Raw genomic sequence first — 16,111 nt, forward strand, 5'->3', positions numbered from 1 at the left:
AGACTGCAGAAGCATGAGGTCAAATCCTACCTTAGACACCTACCAACTGTGTGAACCTGGGCAAATCATTTAACCTCTGAGCCTCAGTTTCCTTATCTGTAAAATGAGATGATTGGATTTAGTGGCTTTTAAGGGCCCTTCCATCTTCTAAATCTCTCTCTTAGGATATGATATAGGATCATAGATTTAGACTTAGAAGAGACCTTAGAAATAATTTAATCCAGATTTCTCAGATCACAGGATCATAAATTTAGAACTAGAAGGAACGTTAGCACCTTTCCAGAACAACCCTCTCATTTTATAGAGGAAGATTTTGAGATAGGAGTTTAAGTGAATTACTCAGATTCACACAAGTCATGACAGTTTCTTTTTTTATCTTCTTTATTTTTTAGTTTACATCATTCATTTCCACAAGATTTTGAGTTACAAATTTTCTCCCCATTTTGCTCATACCCACCACCCCAAAACAGCAATCCCACTGAATATCTCTTCCCCCAATCTGCTCTTTCCCATATCTTCCTCCATAACCCCTGCGACTTTCCAGTAGGGCATGGTGGATCTCTATGCCCCAGTGCCTATATATCTTATTTCCCACTTACATGTAAAATAATAATAATAATATACATATATTTTAAACGTTTGATTTTAAAACTTTGAATTCCAGATTCTTTCCCTACCTCCCTTGTCAGCCAACCTTACTGGGAAGATAAGCAATTCAGTATAGGTTGTACATGTGTAGCTATGCAAAACATTTCCATAGTGGATATATTGTGAAAGACTGACTATAGTTCCCTCCATCCTATCCCACCTCCCACTTGTTCTATTCTCTACTTTGATCTTGTTCCTTTTCAAAAGTGAGTGCTTCCAACTTCCCTCCCCCTTTTCCTCCTGCTCAGCCTGCCCATCATCCCCCCTCTCATCCCCTTCCCCCCTACTTTCCTGTAGGTTGAGATACCCTATTTAGTGTGTATGTCATTCCCTCCATAAGCCAAATTCAATGAGAATAAGATTGACTCATTCTCTTTTGCCTTCCTGTTCTTCCCCTCCATTGTAACAGTTTTCCCTTGCCTCTTCTATATGAGATAATTTACCCCACTCTGTCACTCACGATCTCCTCTCATTATATTCCTCACTCACCTCTCAATTTCACCTTTTAAGTATCATCCTTTCCTATTAAATTGGTCCTGTGCCTTCTGTCTATGTATACATGTACATATATATACACACACTCACATATGTATTCATATGCATACCCTCCTATATAGATATATATATGTATGTGTATATATATATATATATATATATATGCACACACATTTCTATTCCCTTCAACTATTCTCATACTGAGAAAAGTTTCATCAGTTACAATTATCATTTTTCCATGTAGGAATGTTAATAGTTCAACTTTGATAAGTTCCTTATGATTTCTTTTCCCTGTTTACCTTCTCATGCTTCTTATATCTGAATGTCAAATTTTCTATTCAACTCTGTTTTTTTTTTTTTTCAGCAAGAATGCTTGAAAGTCCTCTATTCCACTGAATGACCATATTTTCCCCTGAAACATGATACTCAGTTTTTCTGGATAGGTGATTCTTGGTTTTAATCCCAACTCCTTTGACCTCCAGAATGTCATATTCCAAGCCCTTTCTTCCCTCAGTGTAGAAGCTGCCAGATCCTGTGTTATCCTGATTGTGTTTCCACAGTATCCAAATTGTTTCTTCCTGGCTGCTTGTAATATTTTTCTCCTTGATCTGGGAACTCTGGAACCTAGCTATAATATTCCTAGGAATTTTCTTTTTGGGACCTTTTTCAGGAGATGATCAGTGTATTCTTTCAACCTCTATTTTGCCCTCTGGTTCTAAAACATCAGGACAATTTTCCTTGAGAATTTCTTTGAGATTTCTAGGTTCTTTTTGTAATCATGGCTTTCAGGTAGTCCAATAATTTTTAAATGATCTCTCCTGGATCTATCTTCCAGGTCAGTGGTTTCTCCAGTGAGATATTTCACATTGCCTTCTATCTTTTAATTTGTTAGTATCTGTTTAATATATCTTGATTTTTCATAAAGTCACTAGCTTCCATTTGCTCCAATCTAATTCTGAAGGAATGAGTCTCTTCAGTGAGTTGTTTTTGTGTTTTTTGGGGTTTTTTTTTTTTTGCCTTTTGGAGAGCAATTGGGGTTAAGTAACTTGCCCAAGGTTACACAGCTAGTTTTGTGTGTGTGTGTGTGTGTGTGTGTGTGTGTGTGTGTGTGTGTGTGGATGTGGGTGTAGGTGTTAAGTGTCTGAGGCCGGAACCGAACTCAGGTCCTCTTGACTCTGGGGCCAGCGCTTTACTCACTGCGCCACCTAGCCGCCCGCTTCAGTGAGCTTTTGAGATTCTTTTTCCATCTGGCAAATTTGGCTTTTTAAAGCATTCTTCTCCTTCTTGGCTTTTTGAGCCTCTTTTGCCATTTGAGTTAGTCTGTTTTTTAAGGTATTATTTTCTTCAGTCGGGTTGTTGACTCTCATTTCATAATTTTCTTGCATCATTTTCATTTTTCTTCCCAGTTTTTCCTCCACTTCTCTTATTTGGTTTTCAAAGTCCTTTTTAAGCTCCTCTGTGGCCTGTGACCATGTCATATTTTTCTTGGAAGCTTTTGATACAGGAGTTCTGACTTCTCTGTCTTCCTCCTATTCCATGCTTTGATCTGTTTCGTCCCTAAAATAGGAGTCTTGTGTCGGATTGCTGTGCTTCCTTTGCTTGCTCATGTTGCCACTCAGTTACTTGACTTTTGAGCTTTTTGCCACAGTAGAAGTCTGCTACCAGAGGGGAGGGCTTCGTCCCAGATTGCTGTGGTTTTCTCAGCTGCTGCTTGGGTGCCCTCTTTGAAGCCTCCACATGCTCTGGCAAACTGGTCACACATCCCAGGACCTCCACCCTAGACCAGAGTCCAGATCCAAGCAGGTTAAATCAAGAGTGATTACCCCTCAGACTGGTTGCCTGGTCCCCCTACAATCTTCAAGCCAGGAAGAAGCCATGTGACAGCGGCTTCATGGCCATGGTGCCTTGGCCTCTTCTCCCTTCGGGGGGTAAAGGCCACACCACACTCCCAAACTCCCGGTTCACAAAGTCCATACTGCACTGACTTCTCACTTTGTCCTCACTTTAAACCTTATGGGTTGATAATTCTGGAAATCACCACAGCTACTGGTGATCTCAAGTCCTTCTAGCTGGCAGCTGGTTGTAGCCACCCTGAGGCTAAAACTTCTGGCTCACACTGGGCTAGGCTCCCAGAGCACTGCACTGGCCCCTTCCTGCCAGCCTGCCAGACTGTCTTCAGCAGGAAGTTAGCTTTTCTGTGTCATTTTGTGGGCTCTGTAGCTCCAAAGTTTGTTTAGAGTCGGTTTTTTTACATGAATTGGAGGAGGTGGGAGTGGAAGTAATGTGGAAGTCCTGTTTCTACTCCGCTATCTTGACTCTGCCCCTCATAACAGTTTCTGAATTTGAATCAAAGTCCTCTGCTTTCATATCTACTGCTCTTTTTTTTTTTTTTTGCTTTGAGGAGGGGGGAGGACAGGGCAATTGGGATTAAGTGACTTGCCCAAGGTCACATGGCTAGTTTTTTGGGTTTTTTTTGTGTTTAGTGTCTGAGGCCAGATTTGAACTCAAATCCTTCTGACTCCAGGGCTGGTTCTCTATTCACTGCACCACCCAGCTGCCCCGACATCTAGTGCTCTTTCGTTTAATCTTTCTATTGCCTTATTTGCTCGAGTCTAGGCCTGCATGGGACTTCCTTGCTGTCTCCTTACTCTCCTCCTGTCTCCACCCCTCTAGAGACTTACACCATCCCTGGGTCCCTTGACTCTTGTTCAGCTTTTGCCTTATCTTGCCTTGGCTTGTGCCATTTCCTCACCATGACCCCAAACAAATGCCCCCTACCAGTACCCCTTTATGTTTTGTCTTCATTTAACTTCTTGAAAATAGAGACTGTTGGGCAGCTAGGTGGCACAGTGGATAGAGCACTGGCCCTGAAGTCAGGAGAACCTGAGTTCATATCCAACCTCAGACACTTGATTAGCTGTGTGACCCTGGGTAAGTCACTTAACCCCAATTGCCTTGCCTTCCCCCCTCAAAAGAAAGAAAGGAAAATAGAGGCTGTCTTACTTGCTTGTATCTGTAACCCCAGTGCTTAGCCTATTACCTGGCACATAGTAAGCACTTGATAAAAATGTTTTATCTGTCTGTCTGTCTGTCTTTCCAATGGCATGCCAACTAGACAAACAGATCCAGAGAGACTGACCTGTCCTCGGTGACATAGATAGTAAGTAGCAGTTAGTATTTGGATCTAGGACCCCTTGATTCCAAATCTAGTGTTGTTTATATAGCTTGCTGCCATAGTCATCTAGTGCAACCTATACATGAAAAGGAATACTCTCTATAACAGCTCCAACAAATGTCTATCCAGCCTTTTCATAAAGCCCTTCAGTGATGGGTAACTCTACTAAGGCATCTTGTTCCACTTTTTGACAGTTCTAATTTTTATGAAGTTAATCTTTATTTTGAGCCAAAATTTACTTCTCTGCAATTTTCACCCATTGATCCTACTCCTACCCTCAGGGGCCAAGCAAAACAAGACTAATCCCTCTTCCGTGTGATAGCCTTCTGAATTCTTTAGTTATCAGGTCCCCTCAAATTTCTCTTGCAAACTATACAAATCTCTTTAGCTGATCCCTGCACAGAGTAGTTTTTGGTCTCTTCAGAATTTCATGTTGCAATCGAAAGAGTTATAGTTATGGGAGAGGGAAGCTATTTGATCTACCCAAGGAGGCACTGAGCAAAGTGGTTCTGAAGCTGGAATCTTTGAAACCTTTATTATACTCCATGGGTCGATTAAGAGAATTAGGAATGGCAGTAATGAAGAATGGGGAAGGCAAATAGCAAGACTGTACATACCTTTGAGAATTTTCTAGTTTGGAAACTGCCCAGCAAAAAGGATTTTAGATTACCCTGTGCTGCTTGTAAGCTCAAAGATAGAAGTGTTCCATATATATAACAGATCCCTTTAGCCAATTAATAACAAATCATATATGTTCATTAATAATGCTTCATTTTCATCTATTAGAGCCAGCTACAGAATGATACTATACTAAACACAGAGATGGAAGGAATTTGAGGTGCCACAATAATTATAAGAATTATGATTAGAATCATGGATGTAGAGCAGGAAGGGGTCTTGACTAACCCCTTCAATTGTAGACAAAGAAACCAAGGCCCAGGGAGGTTAAATGATTTTCCTGAAATCACAGAAGTATTAAACATCAAAAGTGGGGATGGAAACCAGATCTTCCGACCCCAGAATTTGTGCCCTTTCTATTGAATCATGCAGCCTTTAGCTAAATCTCAGGAAGGTTGTGACTTCCTTAAGGGTACACAGTAAGTATCAGAAGTAGGATTTAAATCTATATCCTGTGATCCCTGAGTTAGTGATCTTTTTACTGTATTGGCTGTGTGAACTTCAGTCTCCTCACCTGCAAAGTGAAAACTATAATTAGCATGTGCTACACCTACCTCAGTGGATGATTATGAAGAAGGTACTTTGTGAATTGCAAAGCTCTCTATTAGGACAAGCATCTTCCTGTATCCAAATAAGGCCTCAGATACTTACTAACTGTGTGAATCTGGACAAGTCACTTAACCCTTTTTGCCTCAGTTTCCTCATCTGTAAAATGAACTTCAGGAAGGAATGGTGAACCATTCTGGTATCTTTGCCTAGAAAAACCCAAATGGGGTCACTAAGAGTCATATACTACTGAAACAGCTGAACAACAACAAATGTGAATTATTTCCAGCTTACATTTGTATAGTGCAGTCATATTACTTAAAAAAAATTTTTTTTAATGTATGGTTTCTTTATTTTTAGTTTTCAACATTTATTTCTACAAGATTTTAAGTTACAAATTTTCTCCCTGTCTTTCCCCTACCCCCCCACCCCAAAATAGTGAGTCTACTAAATACCTCTTCCCCCAATCTGCTCTCTCTTATATACTCCCCCTTCCCCCCTCTAACTTTCTAGTAGGGCAAGATGAATTTCTATACTGCAGTGCCTGTATACCTGTATAGCTTATTGCCCAGTTGCATTTTTAAAACAATTTTTTTAACATTTGTTTTTTAAAACTTTGATTTCCAGATTCTTTCCCTTCTTCCCTCCTCACTCACCCTCACTGGGAAGATAAGCAATTCAATTTGGTTGTACATGTGTAGTTATGCAAAACATTTCCATCGTAGATATGTTGTGAAAGACTAACTATATTTCCCTCCATCCTATCCCACCCCCCCACTTATTCTGTTTTCTCCTTTGACCCCGTCCCTTTGCATAAGTGTGTGCTTCTAACTACCCTCTCCCCCAATCTGCTTTCCCTTGTATCATCCCCCCCTTATCCCCTTTTCCCTTGCTTTCCTGTAGGGTAAGATATCCACTTGAGTGTGTACATTATTCCCTCCTTAAGCCAAATTCAATGAGAGTGCAGTTGACCTATCCCTTTTCACCTCCCTGTTCCTTCCCTACATTGTAACAGTTTTCTCTTGCCTCTTTTATATGAGATAATTTACCCTATTCTATCTCTCCATATCTCCATCTCTCATATTCCTCTCTCACCTCTTAATTTTATTTTTTAGATATCATCCCTTTCTATTCAACTGATCCAGTACCTTCTGTCTATGTATCATATATACATACACACACTCACATATGTATTTATATACACATACACCCTCCTATATAAACATATATATGTATACATACACACACACACACACCACACACACATATATTCCCTTCAACTGTCCTCATACTGAGAAAAGTCTCATCAGTTATAATTATTGTTTTTCCATGTAGGAATATAAATAGTTCAACTTTAATAAGTTCCTTATGGTTTCTTTTTCCTGTTCTGTTCAGCTCTGTTTTTTTCATCAAGAATGCTTGAAAGTCCTCTATTTCATTGAATAACCATGTTTTCCCCTGAAGCATTATACTCAGCTTTGCTGGGTAGGTGATTTTTGGTTTTAGTCCTATGTCCTTTGACCTCTGGGATATCATATTCCAAACCCTTTGATCTCTTAATGTAGAAACTGCTAGATCTTGTGTTATCCTGATTGTGTTTCCACAATACTCAAATTGTTTCTTTCTGGCTGCTTGTAATATTTTCTCCTTGACCTGGGAACTCTGGAATTTGGCTATAATATTCCTAGGTGTTTTCTTTTTGGGACCTTTTTCAAGAAGCAATTGATTGGTGAATTCTTTCCATTTCTATTTTGCCCTCTGGTTCTAGAATATCAGGGCAGTTTTCCTTGAGAATTTCTTGAAGGATGATTTCTAGGTTCTTTTTTTGATCATGGCTTTCAGGTAGTCCAAAAATTTTTAAATGCTCTCTCGGATCTATTTTCCAGGTCAGTGGTTTTTCCAATGAGATGTTTCACATTGTCTTCTATATTTTCATTTGTTTGGATCTGTTTAATAGTATCTTGATTCCTCATAAAGTCATTAGCCTCCATTTGTTCCAGTCTAATTTTGAAGGAATTATTCACTTCAGTGAGTTTTTTAAATTCCTTTTCCATCTGGGCAATTCAACTTTTTAAGGCATTCTTCTCCTCACTGGCTTTTTGGGCCTCTTTTGCCATTTCAGTTAGTCTATTTTTTAAGGTGTTATTTTCCTCAGTGTATTGTTGGGTCTCCTTTAGCAGGCTGTTGACTCTCTTTTCATAATTTTCTTGCATCATTCTCATTTCTCTTCCCAATTTTTCCTCTACTTCTCTTACTTAATTTTCAAAATTCTTCTTGAACCCCTTCATGGCCTGTAAGCAGTTCATATTTTTCTTGGAAGCTTTTGATGCAAGAGTTTTGCCTTTGTTAACTTCTTCTGGTACCACATTTTGATCCTTTTTGTCCTCAAAAAAGGATTCTGTAGTCTGATTGTGCTTCCTCTGCTTGCTCATCTTGCTAGCCAATTACTTGACTTTTGAGCTCTTTGCCATGGTAGAACTCTGCTTCCAGAGTGGAAAGAGCTTTGTCCCAAATTGCTGGGGATTTCACAATTGCTAGAGCTATGAAAAGGGCACCCTCTCTACAGATACCTCAAGCTCTGGCACACTGGCCACACACCCCAGGACCACCACCCAAGACTGCAATCCAGATCCAAACAGGTCAAAGCAAGAGCAATTACCCTCTGCATGGTCTCTTGATCACCCTAAAATCTGTAGTCCAGGAGCTCTGGAGGAGCCACATGGCGGGGTCTCTTCATGCTCTTCAGTCACCTGGTTCTAACAGAGTTCCCCACTGACTTTTTACTTTCTCTTTGGTGTTTATGGGTTGAGAAGTCTGAAAACCTCCACAGCTGCTGGTGATTCATTGTCCTGAGGTCTGCTCTGGTGGTCAGGGCCACCCTGGGCTCAGTGCGGCTCACATGGGATTGTGCTCGGCTCCCAGTCTGGTGCAATAGACGCTTCCTGTCAGCCTGCCAGGCTGCCTTCAGCAGGATATTTGTTTCTCTCTGTCACTTGGTGGGTTCTGTAGCTCTAAAGTTTGTTTAGAGTCATATTTTACAGGGATTGGAGGTGGTTGTGTCAGGAGCTCATGGAATTACCTGCTTCTACTCTACCATCTTGGTTCCGCCTCCCCTTCTTGTTACTTTTTAAGACAGTGTTAATATCTTATTTGATCCTTAGAACAATTTTATATGGTTGATGTTATTATCTCTGTCTCTGCTTTATAGATGAGGAAGCTTAGGCTCCATGCAGTGAGATAATTAGTTTTAGGATTACAGAGCCAGGACTAGAACTCAAATCTTTTGATTTCCAGCTTTATACTCTTTCTTAGAGAATGTATGTTTTTCTTTTTTCTTTTTTAAGCAATCAGGGTTGAGTAACTTGCTCAAGGTTACATGGCCAGTTATTTCTGGATGTGGTGCTAAGTATCAGAGCCCGGATTCGATCCCAGGTTATTCCGACTGTGGGGCCAGTGCTCTTACTCGCTGAGCCACCTGGCCGTCCCTAAGCAATTGGAGTTAAGTAACTTGCTCAAGGTTACACAGCCAGGTGTTTCGGTGTGGTTGCTAAGTGTCTGAGCCCAAATTCGATCCCAGGTCATTCCGACTCTGGGGCCAGTGCTCTTACTCGCTGTGCTACCTGGCCGCCCCGTAGAACCTATTTTTTTTTTTAAAGCAATTGCGGTTAAGTTACTTGCTCAGGTTTACATGGCCAGTTATTTCTGGGTGTGATACTAAGTATCTGAACCCGGATTCGATCCCAGATCATCCCGACTCTGGGGCCAGTGCTCTTACTCGCTGAGCCACCTGGCTGCCCTGAGAATGTATGTTTTTCATGAGAGCTTTCTCCAGAGGGAGTCTGTAGACAACTGGGCTGGCAGAATGCTAAGAAGGAATTGAGAGGTTACCTTGGATTCTAGCATCATTCATGAAAATCTCAGTTGTATGGTACTAAGTATTCTATAATGACTCCTTACCTCTACTCTTCTGTACAGAATTTTTTGGGAATGATAAATGAGAGTGGTGTGGGTGATGCTAAGATTGGATTTAGGATATCTGAAGCTTGTCTTCAAGGTTTCTCTTTGGGTCTCTAGTTTTTTCCCCCTTCCTTTACTTTGAAGAGTCCCATATTGTGACATCTTTTCCTCTCTTTCCCTTTCTAGCTGGGCTGTGTTTAAACTGTTGGAGTCTGCAAGAGCTAGTCAGTAGGGACCCTGACAACTTCCTTATCCTCCTGGAGCAAATCCTGCAGAAAACCACAGAGGTAAGGCCCAGCTTATGGTTCTGGGGGGAAAACAGTGATGAGAAAACAGAAGGTGAGTTGAAGGAAGAGGGGTAAAGAATCTAGGGAGTGAAGCTAGGATGTCAGTATGAATCATTTAAATCTCAATCTTAAAAGCAATCTCAGAGGCCATTCAATTCAGCTCAGAAATCATTTTTTAAGCACCTGCTCCTATGACAGACATTGTATTGGGTACTAGGAATAAAAACAAAACAGTCCCTGCCCTCAAGGAGCATACTTTCTACTGGGTAGAAACTATATATACCTAGAAAAACAATTAATACATATGTACATATTCAATAGCAGAATTGTCAGTAGTATTTTAGGCCACTAGGGGGTGTTGTGGATGGAGAGCTGAGACTGGAGTCGGGAAGATCTGAGACTTCATTCTAGACCTGGATACTTTTTGGTTGTATAATCCTGGGCAAATCACTTAGCTTTTGCCTGCCTCAGTTTTCTTATTTATAAAATGGGAGTAATAATGGCACCTATTGCACAGGGTTGTTGTGAGAATCAAATGAGGTAATATTTCAAAAGTGCTTAGCATAGGCACATAGTAGGCAATATTTATTAAGTAACAAATACTTATTCCCTTGCCTTTCACCATTCCCTCTATACCATAATGCTGCTGGGTCTTTAAGAGGGAATAGGATTTTGGAGAGTTCTATAGTTTTTCTGTAATTGTGAAGAGAGCTAACAGTATGATGAGAGAGACTGTATAAGGCACAGAAAGGACTAAGAGAATTTCTTTCTTGAGAGCATGAATGAGTTAACTGTCCCAGAGAAAGAGTCTAAAGAGATATTTTAGGAGAACTGGATTTAACTTTTATTCTGTGAAGACATCTCTAGAAGAAACTACACCAGTCCAGACTGCTGTTGTATGAGGGGAGAAGGGTTAACTGACATTGTTGAGGGTTCTGGCCCAGAAGTGTCTTTTCTTACAGCTGATACATTATCCATTATTGTTTATAAAAGGTATAGCTGGTAACATTGATGGTTATCTAAGCCTGTGTTTCCAGACATCAATCAGAGTTTGATGCTGAAAGAGGAGAGAAAGTTTGTGGGCAAGAAGTTTCTCTGATTTTTATAAATTGGAGTGGGAGCTCAAAGCTAATTAATTAATGAGAAAGATTGTACATTTCTATTAATTTATGAAGAAATACCAGAATATAGACCTTGTTTGCTCTAGAGTACAGGATGAATATTAATAAGTAGATCAGTCCACACAGTCCATTCTGTGAAATGCTAACTTCTTTCTTTCCTATAGGTATTTTATCTCTTGTTTTATTATTTTATTTGCTACATATTAATTACATATAAGTATTGTTTCATTGTTTATTTCTATATATGCTGCATATTCAATGTTTAATTATTAGTTGCTATATACAATTTTAATTTATAACTAATTGAAAAATGGGGGTTGACATGTTTAATAGAAATTATGAGTTAATAGGTGTTGATTTTCTTGATATTTGGAATAAATCCTAAGTGTAAGATTGAGGACACTGTAAGATCATTTAAATGAAATAAAAAAGAGTTGGGGTGATATAAAATTATAACTAGCACATAAAGACTAAAACTACTTAATTAGTATTTTGTGAATTACCAGACTCTATTGATCACTAAAAAAATTCTTGATAAGAGGATAGTGGAAGAGAGTATCTAGAAACTCATCTCAAAGCTACCCTTTGAGGAGAAGGAGGAGTTAAAAAAAAAGCCTGGAAATTTTCACTCACAGAGGTTTGCCAAATAGAAAAATTTAGAAGTGTGTTTAAACCAGAGAAAGATGATTTACATGTAGATAATGGAGAGTATAGATTCTTACACCACAAAATTATCATATGCCCATATTAGTAATGTTTTCAAGACATGATCCTTGCCTCTATAAGTTTGGGCTGAACTCAGTATAGAACTGTAAAAAGCTAGCAGGTATCTGAGATATGCAAGATGTATAATTCAGTAGAATGTATGAGAACCCCAATTTTGAAGGTCTCCAAGAACAGTATGCTAATTAGCATAGCTAATTTAGCTAATGCTAAAAAGAGCTAGAGTTGACTATAGACCTTATCCAGACTATAGGCCTAAAACGGCATTTACTAGGTTCAGTAATACTATTCAGCACAAAGATGAACCTCCATTCTGAAATAATGATGCAAGTGGACAGCTAAATGACCTGGTTTAAGTGCCTTTTAACCTGTGGAGACTTTTGAAAGTCACGCTTCAGAGAAACAGTATCAATTTCTCTTTAACAATTTTTACATAATTATTTCCCAATAATCTTCCTTCCCATAAATTCTCAATCATAGGTTAAGCAAAACTATCCAGGACAGTGACCTCTTTTGATATGTATTAAAAGGAGAAAAATGTGTTTCACTATTAGTCTTCTGAAATCCATATTGATCATTGCATTTAATCTAATTTCTGAGTTTTTTAGTGTTTTTATTTATCTTACTTTAGTAATTCTGCACTTTGTTCTTCTGGTTCTGTCTTCTTATGTATCAGTTCATGTACATCTTCCCATGTTTCTCTGAGCTTCTCATATTCATTCATTCATTTGGCACAATAATACTCCATTATATTCACAAGTTGTACTTCATTTTGCCTTTCAATGGCAAACTATTAACAGCCACATGAAAGAATTTTCCATGTCACTAATAATAAGAAGAATGCAAATTAAACCAATCCAAACATTCTGGAGAGCAATTTGGAACTATGCCCAAAGGGCTATAAAATTGTGCCATATTCTTTGATCCAGCAATACCATTGCTAGGTAGGTCTGTATTCCAAAGAGATCCAAAAAAGAGGGGCAGGGGGGGAACCTATTTGTACAAAGATATTTATAGTAGCTCTTTTTGTGGTGGCTAATGATTGGAAATTGAGGGGATGCCCATTGGTTGGGGAATGACTGAACAAGTTGTGGTATATGATTATAATGGAATATTATTGTGCTATAAGAAATGACAAGCAGGATGCTTTCAGAAAAACTTAGAAAGACTTACATGAACTGGCATAAAAATCAAGTGAACAGAACCAGGAGAATATTTTACATAGAAACAGCAATATTGTATAATGAAGAACTCTGAATGACTTAGCTATATTCAGCAATGCAATGATGCAGGATAATCCCAAAGGACTAATTATGAAAAATGCTGTCTGCCTCCAGAGAAATAACTGATGTTGTCTGAATACAGACTGAAGCATATTCTTACAGACTGAAGCATATTCTTTCTTTCAATTTTCTTGCACAAAATGACTAATATGGTAATGCTTTACATGATTGCATATGTATAACCTATATCAGATTGCTTACTGTGTCAGGGAGAGAGAAAAAAATAGAATTTGGAACTTATAACTTAAAAACAACAACAAAACAAATGTAAAAAATTGTTTTTACATGTAATTGGGGAAAAGCATTTTTTTAAGAGAAGAATGTAAATCAAAAGAGCTCTTAGGTTTTACCTCATAGCAGCATTAGCACAGATAGCAAAAGATAATAATAGATGTTGTAGGAATTATGTGCATTGGTGGTGAAACTATGTATTAGTCCAACTATTCTGGAAAGGAATTTAAGATTATACTAACAAAGTAACTAAAATATACATACTTTTTGACCTAGAGATTCCATTGTTCAGCATATACCCCAAAGAATTCAGTGATTACAAAAGGATTTTAACAAAAGCAAAACAAGGCAAGCAATATACACAGTGGTCAAAGCAATGTAAATAGAACAACAATAAAACAATCCAAACTGAATGTTATGAAGTGACTAAGTTTGACTCTAAAGAAGAGACATGAAAAGACATCACCCAATCTTCTTTTCAGATAATGGATATGGAATATTATATATAATGTTGAATTTTTTTTTGGATGTTTTGGTGAGTTTTGCTGAACTGTTTTTTCCCCCTCTTCTTTATCTATTCTTTGTTATAAGAGGTGTATGTCTCTGTGGGAGCAAGGAGGGTTACATTGGGAAATATATTGACAAAACAAAAAATGTTTATTAAAATTTGTTTTTTCAAGGGAAGAAGGAAGTTTAGAGAAACTTTTCAAAAAGGTTATCTGTAGGAGAAAAAAAAAGAAAAATATGGAAAGGCAGGCCATATGGATGGAAATATTCTGAGATTTCATAGAAATACCATACATGCCTATTCCATTCTTCCTGTTCCTTCCCTTTCCCCTCCTTACCTCCTCTCTCTTACCTTACTTTACTTTCCCTTTGTCTCTATTCTTCCCCCTCCTCCTTTCCTTTTTCTTTTTCTCTCCCCAGACTCCTTCTCTCTCTTCTTCCTCTCCCCCACAGGTATGGCTAACTTTGTGTCTCACCTGTTTCCTACAGGTCCAAGAGAAATGCAGCTATGATCTTCTGGCTCCCCTGGCTCTGCTTTTCTACTCTACTGTCCTTTGTGTAAGTTCTGAGGTGGGACAGACTAAGGCCTCTGAAGTCTGGCCAGAATTCTGCTAGATCTAGGTCCTATCTCTTCTGTAAAGTAATAGCCACCACCTGTCTGACTATTCGTTGAAGTTTTCATTCTGTATTGGAACAAAAGCCAAAGTGTAGCATATAGGGACTGGCTAAAAGTAATGATGCCCACTTCACCAAAGTGTTTTTTGTTTGTTCATTTCTTTGCAAAAATCAGCATTTACCTATCCAAATGAGAATTGTTCTCTGCAGAGCACCTCCCTTCAGAAACAGGGCATATGCTTTACCAGTGCTGTTGCTTGGAGCACACCCATCTTTATGAAATCACCTTCAGATCCACTTTATCAGCCACAGGGGAAAATCAGTCTTGTTAACTTATAACCACACCTCTTTCCCATCTTTTGGCCCACTTTGGTTGTCTGTTTTATTTATCAGCCTTGACTCTTTTAGCTCTCTTTAAAAACCAAATCCATTCTCAAAAGGTAAAAATTTGCTTCTGTTCATTCATTCAACAGCCATAAGAACTCAACCACACGTTGGGGATCCAAAGCTGAAAAACAACTTAGTGCTTGCCCTCATTGAACTTTCAGGGTAATAAGAGAGATAATATGACGTGAAAACCATATGGATATGTATTCAGTAGACTTCAGATCCCAGCTCTGGAACTTAATAAATATGTGATCTTAGTCACTTAACATCTTTGAGCTTCAACACTTATGCCACCCACTTATGCCTGAAGGCATAGAATACAGTTCCCAAAGAGAGGTCGTAGGTGCTGTCTGAAGATTGGCAAGATTGCTTGGTCATTAGCTTTTTTTTTTTAAAGCAATTGGGGTTAAGTAACTTGTCCAAGGTTACACAGCCAGTTTTTTTGTGTGGGTATTAAGTATCTGAGGCCAGAACCGATCCCAGGTCCTCTCAACTCCAGGGCTGGTGCTCTTACGGTCATTAGCTTTTCATGAGAGCATTTGCGGGACTGGGAAGATTAAGTTCAAATGTATTTGATTAAAATACATTAAAATAGATTTATATGTAGCTGTAAAGTTTGTCTCAGTGGATAGTCACAACAACTCAGTGAAGTAGGGGCCTTTATTATCCCCTTTTACAGATAAGGAAACTAGGGCTGACAAAAGTCAAATGACTTGCCCATGATCACACATCTTAGTGTCAGAGACAGGATCCAATCAGGGCATCCTGATTCCCCAAGTCCAGCACTTTATCAAATAGACTATCTATCTGCCTCTTTGTTAATTGTACCAAGACTACTGTTTTACCATTTGTAATCTATAACACGAGGACCATCCTCCAGGAAAGGTATCCTACTAGTCTCTATTTTATTTGCCCTGCTACATACAACCCTGCTTCTGAGATGACTCAAATTTCTTGGTTGTGTGTATTTGTTCTTTTGAGGAACTAGCCCAGAAAGAAACCCGTTCTCCATATTATGTCATTGTCCTCTTTCACACTCAAATCTTGTCCCAGTTCTGACTTTGTTTTATACTTTATCTCTGCTTCCCTTACACAGACTCCACACTTTCCACCAGATTCTGACCTCCTTCTGAAAGCAGCTAGAACCTACCACAGATTCCTGACCTGGCCCATTCCTTACTGCAGCATCTGTCAGGAGCTTCTTGCCTTCATTGATGCTGAGCTCAAGGTTCCAGGTATGTATGTGCCAGTGCTCTAAAGTGGGGAGTAGCAACAAGGGAAGCATGCCAGTAAAGATGTTTATAGGCATCTATTTTAGCTTTGGAAATAGCATCCCTTGTGATTATTAGTCAGTTATACTCTAGCTCCTCCTACAATTTTGAGCTGGCCTATGAATTAGTTTTACTTAGCTTTTTCTTCTTTTTTAATGTATTTATTTAGTATTTTATTTTTCCCCAA

At 38.9% G+C, this 16,111-nt stretch overlaps 1 protein-coding gene across 2 annotated transcripts in view; it reads left to right on the forward strand.

The window, feature by feature from the left end:
- Positions 1-16,111, forward strand: part of PIK3R5 (phosphoinositide-3-kinase regulatory subunit 5) — a 150,341-nt gene that overhangs the window by 64,028 nt on the left and 70,202 nt on the right. For both annotated transcript variants that reach the window (XM_069073089.1, XM_069073088.1), the window contains exons 3-5: positions 9,686-9,786; positions 14,141-14,209; positions 15,750-15,888. In XM_069073089.1, the coding sequence (XP_068929190.1) occupies positions 9,686-9,786; positions 14,141-14,209; positions 15,750-15,888 (309 nt within the window). The remainder of the gene's footprint in view (positions 1-9,685; positions 9,787-14,140; positions 14,210-15,749; positions 15,889-16,111) is intronic.

Source organism: Petaurus breviceps, unplaced genomic scaffold (assembly GCF_028583685.1).
Source record: "Petaurus breviceps papuanus isolate PSGF00001 unplaced genomic scaffold, PetGlider_PUasm1.0 90865, whole genome shotgun sequence".
Taxonomy (NCBI): domain Eukaryota; kingdom Metazoa; phylum Chordata; class Mammalia; order Diprotodontia; family Petauridae; genus Petaurus; species Petaurus breviceps.